At 53.7% G+C, this 19,125-nt stretch overlaps 1 protein-coding gene across 1 annotated transcript; it reads right to left on the reverse strand.

The window, feature by feature from the left end:
- Positions 1-934: 934 nt before the first annotated feature.
- MAP1LC3A (microtubule associated protein 1 light chain 3 alpha) lies at positions 935-18,658 on the reverse strand. Its single transcript, XM_071455395.1, has 4 exons — positions 18,522-18,658; positions 8,705-8,760; positions 2,442-2,548; positions 935-1,908 (listed from the first exon to the last, which is right to left on the reverse strand). Exons 1-4 carry the CDS (start codon positions 18,559-18,561, stop codon positions 1,746-1,748), a joined length of 366 nt encoding a protein of 121 aa, XP_071311496.1. The 5' UTR covers positions 18,562-18,658; the 3' UTR covers positions 935-1,745.
- Between the last annotated feature and the right edge of the window lie 467 nt (positions 18,659-19,125).

Below are 19,125 nucleotides of genomic sequence, written 5' to 3' on the forward strand. Positions count from 1 at the left end.
TGGTGCAAGGGGCAACATCCAGAGCTGCTCCAGCTGCCAGGACCAGCAGGGCAGCTGTTCTCATCTACTCTGCTGGGAGCTGTGCTCCACCTGGCTTCCAGCATCTTCCTGCAGTGCTCTGTTGGACCTGTCCCTCACACCAGCTCCTTTCCTGGATAGAGGATTCCCTGCAGGGGTAGGACAGGAACAGCACAGTGAAATGCAACTCGGGCAAGCCCTAAATCTTTTCAGTGCCCAAACCCTTTTCTGCTGGGCAGTGCAAAGGAAGAAGAGTGAGCTGAGGAGCAGGGAGACACTTACCAGCCCAAGGTCCATCAGCCCCTGCCTTTGCCTGGAGAAAAGTCTGATGGAGGACTCAAAATAAGCCACGATTTCCTGCACTGATCAAAGCTTCCCTTAAAAACAAACTTTACAAATGCCTCCAACTCAAGTTTTTGTTCCCAGATGAGGAAGTTTAATCAAAGGACAAGAGACTCTTCACAGGCAGGGCCAGGACAACCAAGTTTCCTGTCTCTGTCCAGTGCTCTGTTCTCTAAACCAATCTTCCCCCTTTGTCCCAGCCCCTCAGTCCCAACCAGCTGCTCTTTTAACCAGCTCAGAAGCCTGGCCACGTACACACACACACCAGTGAACATGGGGAACACACATCACATTTGATATACCAGAGACATTAACACAGACAAATGAGATGGGAACAGAACATTCCTACAAGACACAAATTGAATTTATGTTTATTTTATATATATATTTATATATATATATATATACCTTTGTATAGATTAAACTGGGGGGGGATTTTATCATATACATTTTTTTTTGGTATTATACATGAGAAACAGGGACAGGAACATAGCAAATATAAATCAGTACATTCCTTCAGTGAACTCCTTGACACAGTGAGAGTGAAAAATTGCATGCAATGGGGAGACAGAGAGAAGGGAAATCAATTTTATTAGGAAAAAAAAAGTTTGAAACAAGATCATCTAGGTACAACTGTCAACAGAGGAGCAGCACTATAGATGGCAAACCTGTATAAATTAAAAGAAAATTCCACTCTGACATCTACTATGCTTTAAAGTGCAATGAAGCCTGATTTATTTACCTACAGAATACAGGAAAGTTTCCCCCTCTCCCCATTCCAATCTATCCCTAAAAAAAACCAAAACAAACAAACAAACCCAAACAAACAAACCAATAAAATAAATCTAAAGGATATACATTATCCACAGTCCTATAGAGACGCCTACATCTATTCAGTAGCACCAAGAATCTGATATGGGTGTAATTAAAATCAATTAAAACTCGGGAGCAATGGTAACATCTGTTAGCTGCTTCTGCAGACCTCCTGCCCTTTGTGAGTGCCTGGGGAGAGGTGGCTCTCCCTGTGCTGGGTGACAGTGGCCCAGCAGGTCTGGCAGCAGCAGAGCACACACAGCACAGCGAGAGCAGCGCGGGGACACGGGGACAAAGGGAGAGGCCCCAGTGGGGTCTGCAGGGCTGGCTGGGGGTGTCACACACCTGGGCGGGCGCCTGGGGGAGCGGGACTGACCTACACAGGGGAAGGGGTTGTGCGAGTCCAACACGCGCCACGAGCCTCTTTGGTGACAGGGAGGGAGGGAGGGAGGGAGGGAGAGGAGGGGGGTCAGCACAGCCCCCCCTGTGAGCCTCTGGCTGTGTTGTCCTCCGAGGCCAGGGGCCTCTGTGCCACAGTTCATCTGTCTCCACATGCCAACTGTCAGCAGCCCTCAGAAGCCAAAGGTCTCCTGGGAAGCATAGACCATGTAGAGGAAGCCATCCTCGTCCTTCTCCTGCTCGTAGATCTCCGAGATGGGGGTGGACACGCTGACCATGCTGTGCTGGTTCACCAGCAGGAAGAAGGCCTGGGTGGGGTTCAGCTGCAAGCGGCGCCTGTGGGGGCAAGGGCAGGAGGGGCAGGGTCAGGGTGGTGCCCTCAGTGCCAGCTCCTCCTCCCCAGCAATGCTGTTCCCTTGGGGCCAGGCCTGCACAGCCAGGGCCTCCTCAGGACCTGCTCCCACCACTCAGGACATGGCATCCATGACTCCAGCTGAGCTGCCGGAGGCTCCAAGGCCTCCTGAGCCAGGATTCTGCAAAGCCCTTTTACTCCAAGTGCTGCTAGCAAGGGCAAAGCAGAGGGGCCTCTTCCCTCTGAGCTGAAGAATAAAAAGAGGGGATGGGACCCCTTCACTGCTCATGAGTGTCCCCTTGAGGGAGAGACCCCAGCCCTTGACAAGGTGCTCAGAACCTGCCCTCCCCTGCCCCCCACAACAGCCTGTACCACACCCAAGGATGCTGCGGCTGCCACATCCCCACCCCTGCCCTCAGCAGCTGCCCCTGCCTCACCCTCACCCCAGCACCCTGCAGTGAGTGGCCTGTGGGGGAGGACAGGCTCTCAACATGCCAGCTGAGACCACCCCACTCACCGGATTATTTTGACCAATTCACTCATGTTGACATGGTCTGGGACAAGGAACTTGGTCTTATCCAGCACTGGCAGCTGTTTCTCCCCTTTGTAGCGTTCAATGATGACCTGGGGGAAAGTCAACATCAGGATTAGTCATGTTCATAGTGCCACACACACTGGTCCCAAAGTCAGATACAAATCCAGCTAGCATGGGTAGAAAAGCTGAGGTACACCTCACTTTGCTTCACTCTCACAGGAAACAAAACAAAAAAAGGACATGAACAGTGAGCACCAGGCTGGCTGCAGAAGGCTCTTCATCCATCACCTGTACCTGAGCCAGGCAGTGAACAGTGTCCAGAACAATGAACACCAAGTGCTCTGCCTGGCTCAGAAACAGTGAGCACCACTGGACTGATACAGATTCTGTACTCTGGCATGCAGGACATCTGAAGAGGAGTGAAGTGTTTTAATATCACTTTCTGTCTGACCAAACCCACAGGTTTTGCTGGCTTGAGCTACAGACAGCTCATGATGCAGTTTCCTTCCTGCTGCCATTCAGCATCCCTCTGCCTGCTCAGGAGCAGCTGTGGATATTCCCAAGCAAGCAGTTTCCACAAGTCCCAGTGAAGCCACTCAGGCATTCCTTCAGAAAGGGGCGTTTGGATCTCACCAGTCCCACTCCTTATGTTAACAGCCAGACTCTGAGAAGGATCAGAAACCCAGGGCCACCCCAGCTGTGCACTGAGCTTCCCAGGCACTCCTGCATGGTGTCACCACAGGGACAACTCAGCCCAACCTCCTCTGCCAGACATCTTGCTTGGAAAAGTTCTAACCATCCCTACATTCTGAAATGGCTGAATGATGATTTCTGATCCATTTTCCTGCTATTATAGTTAATGATTTTCTTCTGTGAAGCTGTTTGCTGACAGCTACAATTGCTGTTCTAAACCTGCCTGGAAAGCTACCTTTGTATTCTGAGAAAAAAAGTGGCAGGAAGTTAAAATAGGGAATGTACTTCTAAGAAAAATGAAAATAAGTGAAGAATGTAAGCTTAGTATGTTCCCATTGTAGTGCTGCTCTCTCACATCTCTCCAGCAACCTGCTGATTTCCCCACAGAGAGACTCTTAGATACTCATCAGCCCATTATCCTCTCCCACCTGAGACTGAACAGTATTTTTCACTGTAAGGCAAGGAATTGCCAGAATTTATTTTCCCAGGTCCTTTCCAAAAATACTCGAGAGCTGCAAGTGGCTTTTGGCAGCAGAGGGACGGAGCAGGGTGCAGAGAGGAGGATCCCCAGGAGATGGCTCTGCGGAGCCAGAAGGACCAGGGAGCCTCTGGGAACACGGATTTCCCTTCCCTTTGATCCCTTGTTGGCACCTCAGCCTCTGCAGCAGCAGCAGTGGAACTCGTGCCAGGCTCCCCCAGAGCTGGATCAGACACCCCCGGCTGGAACAGAGCGGAGTCCCCGGGGAGCTGGGGATGGCCGAGGAGCCCCCAGGCGGCTCTGACAGGGCTGGGCTGCAGGCACTCACCAGAGAGGGGGTGAGGTGCCCTGCTGGGGGCTCTGCACCAAAACGGCCCCTGCAGAGCCCACCCTTGTCGGGATCTCCAGCTTGTCAGAGTGACCCCGAGAAAAGCTGGAAAGTCTCTTTCCCCAGCCCAGCGCTTGAAGAAGGAGTCAGGGCTCTTCATTTCTCGGTCTCAAGGTTTATTGTATCTTATCTATAAAAAATTTTCTCCTGCCCTGCCGAGGTCCATCCAGCAGGGCAGTTCCAGGCACTCTGCCTGCCCCCAGGGCAGGGTTATGTCTTTATACTAAAAACTACGTGTACAATGTTTACAATTACTTTCCAATACCTATCATCTATGTTAGACAGTGAGCTTCTACTCTAAACCAATCTGTAAGTGCCAACATCACAGCAGAAGATGGAGGCCAAGAAGAAGGAGGAGAAGAAAGGCTGGACATGCCCAGTTCCCTCCATCTTGCCTCCTGAACCTCCATACCAGAAACCCCAAAATCTACTTTTCCACTCCATGATAACTTCACTATTATTCTTAAACTGTTGTGGCTTGCTGATCTTCATACAAGGTTGGTAATTTGCTCCACGGGTCATAATCAAACCCACAGGTGTTTTGGGCTCCGTGCCAGGGTTTCTGAGCCCCCTGGCAGGGTCCTGGCTGTCCTGGACTGCCAGAGGGATGTCCTGGGTTCCCACACACCCTGGACAAATCTCACCCAAGGGGAGCCCAACACCCGGGCTAGCAGCATGTGAACACCAGGTAGCCCTCCTGGGCAAAGGAGGATCTGATTAAAGAACCATTTTCTGCAACCAACTAAATCATGCATTGGGACATCCCCCACTGAGCTGTTAATGGCCCTCCATCCCTTCAAGGAGGGCACAGGGAGGACAAGATGAGCAGAACCATCCTACATTTAACTTGAATCTTGCAAGGACAGGTGAGAATTTTGGCTGTGGGGAGAGGAGTCCTGAGGGGCTGAGCACTCCCAACACCACAGACAGGGATGCTGCTGAGAAACATACAGGCAGCAGTGGCCCCTCAGCTTTTTGGTTTGCATGGAGAAGCAGCTACACAGCAGCTGTTTGTGCATCCACCTTCACCTGCAGAGAGGGCCCTGCACACCTGGATGGTGCCTCAGTTCTCACAGGAGCAGGACCAGAGGCTGGTGTCTCTCATTACCAGCCAGTTCCATCCCAAGAGGAACCACCATTAGATTAATCCAAGAAGGGGATGCAATGGCTGTCCTGGCTCTTGGAGCAGCAGCTGCCTTGTGCCCTGAGCAGACACAGAGCCTCTCATGTAGAACAACTCCAAGAGTTTCTGTTCCCAGAACATGAGCTGCTATTTGGGTAACCCAGCTATGAGAACAGGTGGCCAATGGACAAAACGTTCTTGTCTAGCCCTGGAGGGAAAAGCATGATCAGATGCTAAAGTTACATCCCTGTGGCCCCAGGGAGGGTGTGCACAGCCACCTCCCAGCCCATATCCTCTTCCAAGCTGGTGCCTTGAGCCAGGGCTTCCTCAGCATGGGACACCTGCTCTTGCAGAGGGAACCACCACAGATCTCTGCAGAAATCATGAGTGGGCACAGGTGGGGAGGGGAAACAGGGCAGAGCCTGAAGTCCTGGTCCTGCTGCAAAGGGGCTTGGACAGTGTTTATGAATACAGCCTTTGTCTGGAGAGATGGACAGGGAGTCTGGTAGGGAATATGGCCAGATGTGGGGGTCAACAGAGGCAAGGTCCAACCAGGAGTGAGGCTGGGAATGTATTCCCAGCAGGCACAGAGGCTCAAGTGTGTGTATGCAACACCTCCCTGACATCCACAGCCAGGCACAGACTGACACAGAGACCTCACACGAGCACAGCCTGCACCAGCCTCACTCTGTCCCCCTCTGGCAGAGCAGGGTGCAGGTGCTTTAGTGGCAGCAGACACAGCAGCCCTCAGTCAAAAGGTGCTCTGGTGTTGATCCATCCAGAGTCATGTCAGTGCTGGACACTGGATCTGCAGCTCCCCAGAAGAGCATTCCCAGGAGCCCAGAGAAGGTTGTCCCTTCCTCTGAGTCCATAATTTGGGCTTCCATCCACCCCTGTGCCAGGCCAGGGCATTATATGGGATCTCCCAGCTGCCACTGTCTCTCCATGCTCCTCTGTGGGTGCCCAGATGAACCCAACAGAGCCCAAATTCCCCCTCTGCCCTCCCTGCCAGCATGAGGGGTGGCCCTGCCCTCACTCCCTGACTCACCAAGTCTGCCTGAATTTAGCATTGCAGGGCTTTGGGAAAGGGTTTGGTCCATTGCTGCCCAGCACCAGCTGCTCCCCAGCAATTTCAGACTCTCTGAGGGTTCAGTCATCTCCAGGAAGGTCCCTGGGGCTGAGAGCAGGCAGGGACAGTGCAGGGAACACAGGCTCCCTGTCCTCTAACAGGTCAGAAATGATTTTGAAAACATATTGAGGCTGTGGATGGGGGTCCCAGTGGAAAGGCTGAAGTTCTCTGCTTGCTCTGACTGCCCAGGGAGGAACTGCCCTGCGAGGAGCAGCTGGAGATTCTTCCCAGCAGAGCAGAGCGTGGGCAGCCCCTGCTGCCAACACAACCATCTCACCTTGCCTGCAGGTGTGCCTGTGGTCAGCAGCTTCTGCCAGAGCAGGCAGCTCTGGGGAATGCAGAGACAGCACAGGAGCCCCTGGCATGGACAGGGGTCCTGGCTCCTCCTGTCCTTATTGCACGTGCCAGGGGGGCAGCTGGGATGAGCCTTCCGTGAAACAGAAGCAAAGAACTCCACGTCAGTCCCTTCCTCAGCTTTCCCTGCAAGTTCACTCATGGAAACAGGAGAGATGAGCTCTTCCCTGGGCACACAGCCAGGCCATGCCCTCTCAAATCCTCCTGGCCCCCTCTCAAAGTCAAAGGGACTTGCCCAAGGACTCTGGCTGGAAACTGGAGATGTGGGAGGGCAGCAGGTGCTGCACAGCTTTGCTGTGGTTTCTGTTAGCAGTAAGGGTGTGACCTTGGCTCTCCCTCACTCCTCTGGGCTGGGGGCTCAAACCCCTCTGCTGATTCCAAGTGCCTCTCCAGGGAAGCCAATCCCTGGGAAAACACAGCTCCTGTCTTGCACAGATGACCAAGACCCTCCTACAGCCCATGAGCCTGCAGTGCTTGGACCATGGCAGTGCCCACAGCACCCTGCTGCACCAGGCTCTGATCACTGCCCTGAAACCTGCCCTGGGAGAGAAGACACAGCACCAAGCTGGTGTTGGGCTCTAACAGGGACCAGACCTTTAGAGACAGCAGTGACAAAACACAGCTGGGCCCCACAAGCCTTCATGACCCTTCTCACCACCTGATTCTTTTTACCCCTCCAGCAAAACTTGCAAAACCTGTGGTGTTGACTCCAACACAAAGAGCCCTCCAGGCATGGGAGCTCTCCCACCATGTCTCAGTGATGCCACAGAACTCTGCCAGTGGATGCACAGCTCTGGCTCCTTCTGTCCATTCCCCAAGCAAAACACATTTGTATGCAGGCACCTGATACGTGCACATGTGTGCTTTTTATGTACAACTTATTTCTAGCCTGGCCTTACAGCCAGAGCCTGAATGCACTGCAGTTAGCTCTGCCACAGCTCTGGAGAAATGCAGAGCCAGTCTAATGCCATCAAAACCACGTTAAAAGCAGAGGTCAATCAATGTGTTGATGAGCTGGAGCACTGGCCCAGGGTGCTGTGAGGGGCAGCCCTGCCCTGCTGAGCTAGAAACACGTGAACATCACATGAACACCACAGTGCTGGTGGGAGGAGAGGAGAAGAAAGAATTCTTCTGGCTAGAAAACACTGTGCTAAAAACAAAACAAGAGTGAGGCAGAAGTGGACTAAGATGGGCCAAGAGCAGTTTGAGACATTGAGTCTTGAAGGCCAAATGCTGATAGTCTACAATTTTAAGACAAGGTTGATGTTCATCCAACAGTGAGAGGGAGCTGAACAAGGAATCCTGTCTTTTTGGTCATAGATGCTGTGATATAGCAAATAGTTAGCTGAGCAAGCCCCAAGTACATAATTTCATTGAATCATGAAATGGTTTGGGTTGGAAGGGACCTTAAAGGTGAGCAGGGACACCTGCAACTAGACCAGGCTGCTCCAAGCCCTGTCCAACCTGGTGTTGGACACTTCTAGGAACAGGATGTTCCTCTAAGTTCTCCATCTTCTCAGGAGAAGCAAATACTCAGGTAGGAACTCAAAAGCAGACTCACAGCCAAAGAACAACTCAGCATTTCAGGTGTGACATGGGCAGGAAGAACTGCAAGCTCATGGTGTCTCACCTGTGCCTGTCAACTACAGGTGCTGGGACAGCACAGAATGGGTCTGAATGATCCTAAAAGAGACTCTGTGCTTTCAGAGCAGTGAAGATCAGCCCACACATCTTTCTCTGGGCAGAGAAATCCTTACCAGGCTGTCCAGGAAAAATCAGGTAGCTACTACAGCCAAAACAAAAGCCATTTCAGAGTCTTCTCCTACTGCACTCGCCTGGAAATAGATTTGAGATGAAATCAGTCCCCTGCCTCCAGGGCAGCATGGAGCTTTAGAGCTGTGCTTTGCACTGCAGAGAACACCTCTGCTGCTGGGCAGCTGGCACACACTGGAGGCTCATGGGGACCATCCTGTGTCGATTCCAGGCAGCAAAGCTTTGCAAGCTCCATGGAGGCCACCCAGGAGCACAGAGGGGTCCTGAGAACAAAGCCTGACAAGAAAAGTGAGAACAATTCACTTACTGGGATCTTGTTTGGATGCTGCTCTCGGATCTGCTGCACTTCTTTACAACGATCCGCTGGAGGGAAAGAAGTGAAGAAATCAAGTTAGAAACACCTGTGGGGTAGGGCAGGCAGAACTGAGGGACCCACTCTGCAAGCCACAGCCTGACCCAGAGAGGGACATTTCCCAAGGAATGCACATTCTGCTCCCCAGCCCTTTTGAGCATGGTGTGCCAGGTGTCAGCTCCAGTGACCAACCCTTCATGAGCTCCTACTGCCCCAGCCACCCCCGGGCTGGGACACTGCCTGCTAAAACTGGGCAGCACACCTGGAATCAGGAGAGTGAAAGGACACCATAAAGCTAACAAAATTAACTTAAATCCACCCTAAGCACATGCAGCTGCTGGCAGTGGGTGCAGGGCAGCAGCACAGCTCTGGGGGCTGTGCTCCTTGTGTCTCCTGGATGCCTCCCCCAGGGGGACAGTTTCCAGCTGGGGCTGGGTTTCAGCCATTTCCTCCTGCCTGTTGCTCACTCCTGAGCACTCTCTGGCACAGAGCCTGGCTCCACAAGAGCTGCACCTCACCAAGGAGGACTCCTGCCCTAGCACAGATCTGTGGAGCAGCTACCACAGCTCTTGGCCTGACATTTCCAGGCCTGGAGGCAGGAAGAAAACCTTAAGCAAGGAGATGACCCACATGCAGAAAGACTTTTCCTGCAGTTGTTCTCGCGCTTTCTATTTCTATTCCATTTTCCTCCAGAGTTTATTGACACACACAACAGGCAGCAAAGCTTGTGCACTCTTCTAGTTTACAGGAGAATTCCCATACCCCTCACTACTTTACCAGAGGGCTCTCCTCTTTCCACAACCCAGAGCAGCAGAAAGCAGAGGAGAAGCAGTGCCAGGTGTGCTGCTCCCTCTGTGCATGCTCTTCCTGGACACCACAGAGCTGCCCTGCTCCTGGAACTGCCACTGCTCTGGGAGGTGCTCCACAGCCTGCACCTGAAATGCCCAGAAACCAAGCCAGGGGTGAAGGTCAGTGACTAAGCACTGCCTAGAAAGGAGGTCTGGGTATTGCAGGGTCTATACAGGACCATCCTGCCACACCCAGCACAGCCCCAGCCCCAGCCCAGCTCCCCTCAGCAGCTCACACAGCCCCAGCTCCCCATGGCCCACTGGGAGAATGGAGGGCTGGATAAATGCATGAGTGTTTTCTCCTCAGAAACATTGATAATTTCTCCTCTGAGCACTCAATAAAACTTTATTGCTTATATGTTGAATTTGGCTAGATATGACTTTGGGAAGAAACTGGAGTTTCTTTAAAAACCACAAGACTACAAAATCACCAGATCATAGAAAGTTTTGAGCACCATTTCTGCCTCCTCTGAGAGGAAAATATCACTCTGCTAGGAACTGTTAGATCTTTTATTCTGTAGGACTCCATGGGCAAGCAACACAAAGCAAGATTATTTGGATTTCATGAAAAATTCAGGCATATTTATTTTGGGTTTTATGACTGAAGATGCAGCTTCTCATGTTTCCTTTTCATCCAATCCAGTGCTCCAGGGATCCAGAGTCATCCTTGTGATACAGCCAATTTTCCCCTGAGGTACCAACCAGCCGGGGAGTGACTGAGACATCAGCAGCACCCGTGACACTGGTACAGAGGTGCCAGCAGCACCCAGCCCCCAGCTGCCCCCTCCCACAGAGCCCATTCCCACATGCTCCCTTGTGTCCAGGATGGAGCATCCAAAAGGCTGCAGATCCAGAGATCCAGAGCTCAACTGCACAACACCAATCACTGTGAAATTGCAGCAGCTTAACTGCAGCCAGCTCAGACTTGTGGGTGTTAACAGAGCCTGCAGAGCTGTGTCCTCACATCTGGCCAGTCATCCTGGCTTCAGTGTCACCCTAGCCTGCTTCTCTCCATGCTATCATGTGCATGAGCTTCCTAAACACCACATGCTGCCCTGCAAGGTCACAGGACTGTGTGCACAGAAGCCCCAACAATGGAGGTAATTGTGAGAAGGGTCAGAGAAGGAATGTGCTGAAGGCATGCTATCATGGCTAGTAAATGAAGGTAATCTTGGAGCATCCAGCTAGCCCAGGCTGCATGTGCCAAAGGCAGCCACATGCCAGACATCCCTCCCTGCTCCCTGGAGGCATCACCAGCTACAGCACAGGATGACAGAAGCCATCTCCATCTCCACCTCCATTTACACAGTGAGAACAGAGGTGCCTCCTGCCCATGACACTGACAAAGATGCCACACAGAGAGGAAGAGGGTCCATCATCACTCCAGCTACACATCAGTGCCTCAGGATCCCACCCCTGGGACCAGAGTCCTCTGTCCCCCATGGGGAGCAGATGGGGTGCCCTGGGCAGAGGGTGGCTGCTGCAGAAAGATCCTTCCAGGTCTTGCTGACTCCGTGCTCAGGAGGAATAAGGGCACAAGACACCAGTGACAGAGCTCTCAGCTACCCTCAAGTCTGCTGGGCCACAGTGGAAGCTCCCCTGTCCCACCCTTTAAAACCTGCCACATGCCCAGGACCTGCTCCCTTTGGCCAGCAGGCCCAGGGCATTCGCAGCCTTCCTGACCTCAGGGGAGCCTGTGGTGACACAGGGCAATGGCAGCAGGTGCTGCTTTACTCCAGGGGCTGCTGGATCCCTCCAGCAGGTCCATGGATTGCAACTACAAACACCTCAAGCACTGCACTTCTTCCTCTGCAACTGCTCACTTCAAAAACTCCATTCGGGAAGGCAGTTGGGAGCAATCCCACCTAAGGTGCTCATGTTCCTGAATCTACAGGCAGAAGTGTCCAGGCCACCTGAAGCATTCCTAAAGAGCACACTCTGTCCAATCCTAGCCTAGGAGAGCCAAGGAAGCAGGCTTGGCAGTCAGGAATAGCTGCATCAATCCCTGGGTGATTCCTTTGCACACAGGAGTTCAGGCACGAGGGATCTCCAGCAGGAGACAGTGATGGTCACCCACACACTCCTCAGCCTGGGGTGGGAGCCAGAGGTTGAGCCTGTGACTCATGGAAGCATCAACATCACACAGCAGGAGCAGCTATACATACCAGCCTTAATTCAGTGTCTGTGCAGTGTAATCTAAGTCACAGGAATACAGAGAAAATGGTTAAAGGGCATTGCAGAGAAACCTGGCTGGAGGTGCCAGCCCAGCACTGGAGCCCCCACAGTGCTGAGGACAGGCAGGATCCCCCCACCCCAGCACCTGCAGTGTTTGCACTCTCACATTCACATACAACAGACCTGATCTTACAAGCTTTGTTCTCCTCCTGCAGCTCTCCCAAACTGTCCTGAAGTTGAGACTTTCCCCATCCCTGCAGCACCTGGCCACAGTTAATCCTTAGCCAATGTGCAGAACAAACCTGAGCTGTTTACACAGCCCTGTCCCCATCCATGTTCTCCTCCTCTGGTCCCTCCTGGCTGCCAGGGCAGCAGGACACCAGCCCTGAGGGCAGGAGAGCATCAGCCCTGAGGGCAGCAGCTCAGGGGCTCCAGGCTCCTGCTGCTCCCACTGACCTGCACGAGAGGGAACAGCCCCATCCATCCCTGCTCCAGCTGTGGGCACCACATCTCTGCCATGAGGGAAGCCAGCCTTCTCCCCAGTGCCAGGATGGCAGATCTCAAGGTGGCAGCACGATAAAACCCACACAATTTTATTGGTTTTTCCCAGGGAAACTTCTCTGCTGGGGCCTATTGAAAGCCAGGAGTATTTTTGTAGCATTGCATATGCCGGGAAATTGCCTATTTCTCCTCCAAGTGCTGTTTCAACTGTTAAGTACCAACAGCAAAGCTTGCAAATTGCCCAAAACACCAGAATCTTGGCTGTTTTCTTGACTGAGGTCCTTCCCAAGCTGTGCTCCAGAAGATGCGAGCACACAGTGTATCCCATGGCAATGCAGGATGAGATCATTATGGCACTTGAGGAGAACAGTGGAAAATTTTGAGGCACACTTTGCAAACATTAACCTTTATTATCAGCTGTGCCCAGGAGCCCTGGCCATGGGAGCCAGGTCCCTGCTGTGCTGGGTGCTGTGCAGGCACGGGATGAAAGGACAGTCCTGGATGCAAAAGAACCCCAGCAGACAAAAGATACAGATGGTGGGACAGAAGGAAAACACATGGCACGTCCTCCAACAGCGCTGTTGCATAAGGGGCACCATTTTCCAGGAGATTCTAGACTGGTGCTGCCACAAGGCAGCAGATGGATGACAGGGAGAGGCCCTGCTGCCTGTGACCAGCAGGAATGCTGTCAGGAAAACACCAGGAAGAGCAAATACCACCTGGAAATGTCATCAGTGTGCAGATCAACAGCTCCTGAGCTGGGCAGGGCTGTGTGCAGAGAACAGAGACCAGAAATGCAGCCAGGAGCTGCTGCCTCTCTCCCTGTGTCCCACAGCTCCAGAGTGTACAGACATCCCTGGCACCTCCAGCAGGCTGCTGGCCCTGTGGCTTCTCCCTGCCATCCACACAACACCCTGCCAGCCAGCCCAGACAGGGATCTGCCTAAGATTTGAGGCAGATGCAAAAATGAACATGTTTCTTCAAGAAGCTGCTGTGGTCAGTCCCAGGACAGAGTGCTGCTAGAGCATGGACTTCTCTCCCAAGAGATTTTCTGCCAGGAGAGGAGGAATTGGATGGTTTGAAATCAGGATATGTGTGGGATGAGCTGGCAAGTGCTGGAGACACAGGCCAGTTATGCAGGTCATTCCAGATGAACATCAATGACTATTTCTGTAATATCACACCACCCTAAGGCCAGACACCTCTAACCACCAGGAAACACCCAAATTGTGAGTGTGTATGGCTCACCCAGCAGCTGACCTGACCTGTCCTTGCCCAGTGCTCCTTCTCAGGCCAGTGGTGCTGTGGGAGCAGTGAGAGGAGATCCCCACATCCAGGAAGGAAGGAGGCTGTGCCCAGGGCAGGTGTCCTCAGCACCCCAGAGGCTGCTTGTCCCAGGCTACACAGGACAGCAGCACTGCAGACCTGACAGTGATTCTGACTGTCAGCTTTATTTTATTTGTCTGTCTGGAAAGCTGGGTGCTCCACACAGAAGAAATTACTCAGGACCAAACTTACACTGCCCTGAACCTAAAAGCTTTAACCTGATAAAAACATATCTCTGCATCACAGAATAGGTGGAGCCTGAAGCTCCACTGTCCCTGGACCTTACTACCAGCATAAACATGGAGCAGTGGATGCTCTGTCTTCATGACTCTCCATCCCATCACTACAGTTCCAATACCAGATGTGCAGTGTCTGGGAGGATTTTGGAGTGCCAGGTTCTTGGGGCCCTGTCACTGCAGAAGCATCTCAGCAGCCTTATTCACTTGCAAAAATTCCCAATCTTCCTGGCTCCAGAACAGAGCTTGAAAATGGATTTTAAGACACAAAGAGGAAACACCTTCATTTTTCTTAGCAGTTTAAAAGTGTAACAAGAGTATGATTTTGAGCCTGGCTCCAGGAATGAGCATTTGCATCTGGAAAATCATGATAAGGGCTCAGCTCGTGATCAAGCAGAGCCACACCACAACTGTGAACTCTAAATACATGTCAAGACACTTGTCCTCTGGTTGTACAGCACCACTGGAGTGACAGCACAAGGCAGAATGGCATTAAACTGACAGAGAGCAGGGTTAGATGCGATATTGGGAAGGAATCCCTGTGAGGGTGTTGGGGCCCTGGCACAGGTGCCCAGAGCAGCTGTGGCTGCCCCTGGATCCCTGGCAGTGCCCCAGGCCAGGCTGGATGGGGCTTGGAGCAGCCTGGGACAGTGGAAGGTGTCCCTGCCATGGCAGGGGTGGAATGGGATGGACTTTAAAGCCCCTTCCAAACAAAACCATTCGGGGATTCTGTGATCCACCCCTGCCTGGGCTGTGTATGATGAGCACTGGACCTCCAGTCATCCAAACAGCTTAAAACTCACAGCACCCTCTGGACATGAGGGGGAAATGGGCAGCACCTTCTGTGTCATGTCAGGACGGCAAACAGAGGATTTACATCACAGTTTCAGATAAGGAACTGCTTTTTTGCTCAACATTTAATCACAGGTTCACTATCCTTGGTAAAGGAACAGCAAGTTCCCTCTGTACCCTGGGGAGGCTGTGCCAGGGTTTCCCTCTGCCTGCTGTGTGACCTTCCACCTTCCCATCCATCCCCATCCATCTCCATGACAGCAGGAACACTCTCAGATTTCTCAGGACTACTCAGGCTACTTCAAACTGCTCAAAGAAAGCATTGGCACTGCTGGCAGGATGGTATTTTGGTGCAGCCCCTGTGCACCTGCAGGCACCAGGAGCCTCTGCCCAGCACAGTTCACTGCTGTGTGTGCACAGACAGGCCCGGACATGCACAGCTGCTCTGGGGACACGTGCCAGACACCAGTCTTGAATTCATTCCTGCATTTTCTCTCACAGCCTTAAAGCACCTTCTGAGGACAAAAGGCAGCAAACAACAGCATGACAGAGCTGTTGGTGTTTACACACTGCCAGTCACCCACAGAATGTCACCCGAGCAGGTGACACACTGTGAGACCTCCCAAGTGACTCTCCTGGCTGTGATCCCTGCTGGGACTGACCACAGAAGGAACACCAAAGCCAAGGGACATGACTTATCCATGGCTCATGGCTACTCCATGGCAGAGGTGGCAAGGGCCTACCACCCTGACAGCCCCTGCATTCACCAGTCTCCACCCTTCTGGTTCAAAGGCAGATCTGAAGTTTTTATAGTGAAAAAAAAAAAAATCAAGTAATGAACAAAACACACAGGTTTTATTATTCCTGGCTGCCAGTCAGGAACTTGTGTTATATAAAAGAATAATAATAAAAAAATCAAAATTTGTGGTCTACATGTCAGTTTGGCTTTTGTTCAGGAAGCCTGTTCAGTTCTCCAACGCTGATAATGACCCCCACATCCAGTCAAGTCACAGAATGTCCTCAGTAATTAATCCAAGACACAGGCAGCTAAGCAGCAGCTTGGAGCAGCATCCTCCTCTCAAGGAATCCCAGCTCTCAAAGCACAACTGCCAGAGCACAGACACCCAAGGGCCAGGGAGGGCTCACAGACCCAACCTCACATCAATATCCAGATGTTTTTCCAAGCCAACGAGCAGAACTGTTGTGATAAGCTCAGGATGGGGTGTGAGGCAGACAATTCAGGCCCTGCTGGTCTCTCAGTGGGTACAGGCACCGGGTGAGTCCCCAGGGATGCCGTTCCCCAGAGCCAAGAGGGGATTTGCTCCACACCCACCCCTGCCTTTCCTCTGAAGATGAGTGGCTCCCCAGAACCAAGGGCAGATCTCCCAGAGGATGGAACCTGGGATGGGAACACTCTGTCCACAGAGGCTGAGGTCAAACCTCTGTGTTTGTCCCAAGGCAGGGGCTCCAGCTGAGCCAGCAGACACACGTGGGTGTGTTCCTGCCTCTGTTCCTGCCAGACACGGGGACACGGGACCGAGGTGCTCTGGGTCACCCGGCTGGTCTGGGATCCAGGCCTGTGTCCATCACCACGCTGGTTTTGTGCTGCACTGAAGACACAGCTGGCAGCTGCTGCCAGCCCAATGCAAACCCAGCTCAGGAGCAGTGGGACAATGCTCCCAAGGACTCGTGCTCCTTTCAGGAAGTGCAACGGTGTCGTCAGGCTGCTGCACGCTCTCGGCACTGCCAGGACAGCCTGTTCCTCTGACACAGACCACAGCTTTGTTCTGGGAACTGTTTTGGACTCCTGTAACAGATCTGAACACGCCTCAGCCTCTGGGTTCAGCACATGGATGCAGAGGGTGCTGCCACATTTACCCCCTGCATCCACAGCAAGGAGGTTCTGCTGCCAAGGGCAGCCCACAGAGCTCACCTGCCCCCAGGGACTGCAGCTGAGGCCGCGGCAGAGTCACTGCCCCGTGCCCTCCACACACCTCAGGTCAAACCCCTGCTGTTTCCCAGCCAGTCCCCTTCTCAAGTCCTCACAGTGATGAAGAGAAATCAGGAAAGTTTACTCAGGAGAGACCCAAGACCAAGCAGATGAACAAACATAAGGAATTCACAGAAAAATTCCAAAAATACAAGAAGGGGGAACACAAGCACTGAGGAAAGCAGAATCATCTTCACTGAGGAGCAGCAGCCCAAGACCTAAGGCAGCCACTTGCCATGAAACTGGAGCCTGGGTGCCTTTTGTAAACAGCCATAGCCCTGACTCTGCCTTTTCACTGCTTTTTTGGAACTGTTCCATTTCTGTAAAGTTTTGAAGCCTTAAAAATCAAGCCATTCTGAGGGTACAGAATCGCTGGAGATGTTTTCCACCAGCCCTCTCCAACTGCATTGTAAACAATCGCTTCCTGCTCCTGTTGTGTAATGATTCAAAGACAAAAACAAGCCGTATTTACTTTCTCCAACAGAGTAATTCCAGCCCTGACCCAAAGCAGCTGCGGGGGCTGCCAGGCCTCCTCCTCCTCCTGGCTCAGCTCTGCAGCCCAGTCAGCTGAGAGAGCAAAAGGGCAGAGGAAAGTACAGAGAAACAAGGAGCACTTGCAGTCGCCGGCACCAAACTCCCTCACCCCCTCTGTCCCTCCTGGGCTATTTTAATCCTGCTTTCTTTCAACTGCTCTGAGCCTCAGATTTTGTTTTCCTTCTGGCTCAAAGAAAGTCTGAGCAATCCACAAAGGCAAACCAGTCTCCTCTTAACCATAATAAGCTGATTCTCACCAGTTTAACAGTAGGTAGTTACTAAAGGGCTGATTTAGGACTTTGCTGGTTTTAAGACATTGCTTAGGAGAACACAGCAGGGTTCCAGCAAGGATCCCAAGCTCCCAGGCTTCGGCTGGTTCTTGTTTGTGCGTGTTCCCTTGGCTTGGTCCTGTGGCAGGGGAGGGCTGGGTAAGCATTCAAGGCCAGAAGGGTTGTGCCAATAAAATACCAAATATTTACAGTTTCCAAGAGAGCAGCTAGGGCCTGGATCAGCAGTTTTCAGCAGGCAAAAGCTCCCATTTTAAAACTCATGTAGGAAACGCCCTCACCTGTGTTCGGACAGTCTCTGGCATAATATGAGGGTTTTTTATGGCATGAAAATACTGATTTCAGCATTATACAGCGAGTAAAGCTCAAATGCTACCCCTTCCCCAGGAATTTAACCTGCCAGAAACACACACCTCTCCCTGCGCCAGCTGGCAAAGGTCAAGGGAAACAGCAGTCGGTGTTTCCTCGGATTCCGCTATCGGGTCTGGAGATAAAAATCTGGCACTTTCTACAGTCACCTCCTCATCTTTTGAGCGTCCCCAGCACGCACCTCTGACAAAGGGGTGGGGAGGATGTGAGCACTGAGCCTCCACAACCATCACAGAGGGCGTGCGGCATCCTGCAACAACAACTGCCCCGAGGCCGCCGGGATGGGAGCGCGGGAGGCGATTTTTGGGGAGGTCTTTGTGTTCTGACAGCCAAAAGGGACCCCCGGCCACCACCCTCGTCCCAGGCATTCCACGGCCCCTTGCGCCCGCCACCGCGCCCCAGAGACGGCGGTGCCCGGGAGCAGCGAGGACACGGCGGGGATGGCCCGGGCGCGGCGCGGCCCCCCCGGAGCGGGCCCGGCCGGGATGACAATGACATCACCGCGCGGCGGCTGCGGCACCGCCGCCCCCGGCCCGGGCCCCGCTGCTCCCGCGGCCGCGCCCGGCGGGACCCGCGGCGGCCGAGCCCCGGCCCGGGCGGGGCCGCCCCGCAGGGCAGCACGGCGGGGGCGGCGCAGGGCACATCTCCACGTCCGTCCGTCCGTCCTCCCTCCCCTCTCTCCCGCGCGGCCGCTCCCGGCCGGTTCCGGCTCACCGAAGGTGCGGCGCTGCTTGAAGGGCCGGTCCGAGGGCATCGCGGCGGGACCGGGACGGCACCGGGACCGGGCGGCTCCGTCTGCGCTGGGGCTGCGGCGGAGCGGCGGTGACGTCACCTGGTACCGCCCATATGGGGCGGGGCTGCTCGGCCTGGGCCCCACCCACCCCCGCGACCCCGGAGCTCGCCCCGGACGGGCCCCGCAGCAACCCCGGGGCACTGACAGCACCGAGCCACCCCCGGGGCTACGGACAGCACCGAGCCACCCCCGGGGCACGGACAGCACCGAGCCACCCCCGGGGCTACGGACAGCACCGAGCCACCCCCGGGGCGCGGAGAACACCGAGCCACCCCCGGGGCACGGACAGCACCGAGCCACCCCCGGGGCACTGACAGCACCGAGCCACCCCCGGGGCTACGGACAGCACGGAGCCACCGCCGGGTTTGGGCCGTACAGCCCAGCCAGTGCCACCCCTGCCATGGGCACGGACACCTTCCACTGTCCCAGGCTGCTCCAAGCCCTGTCCCACCCGGCCTTGGACACTCCCAAGGATGGGACAGCCGCACCTTCTCTGGGCACCCTGTGCAAAGCCTCGCCATCCTC

The sequence above is a fragment of the Agelaius tricolor genome, unplaced genomic scaffold, assembly GCF_023055355.1.
Source record: "Agelaius tricolor isolate 1412-34295 unplaced genomic scaffold, bAgeTri1.0.p SCAF_49, whole genome shotgun sequence".
NCBI lineage: Eukaryota > Metazoa > Chordata > Aves > Passeriformes > Icteridae > Agelaius > Agelaius tricolor.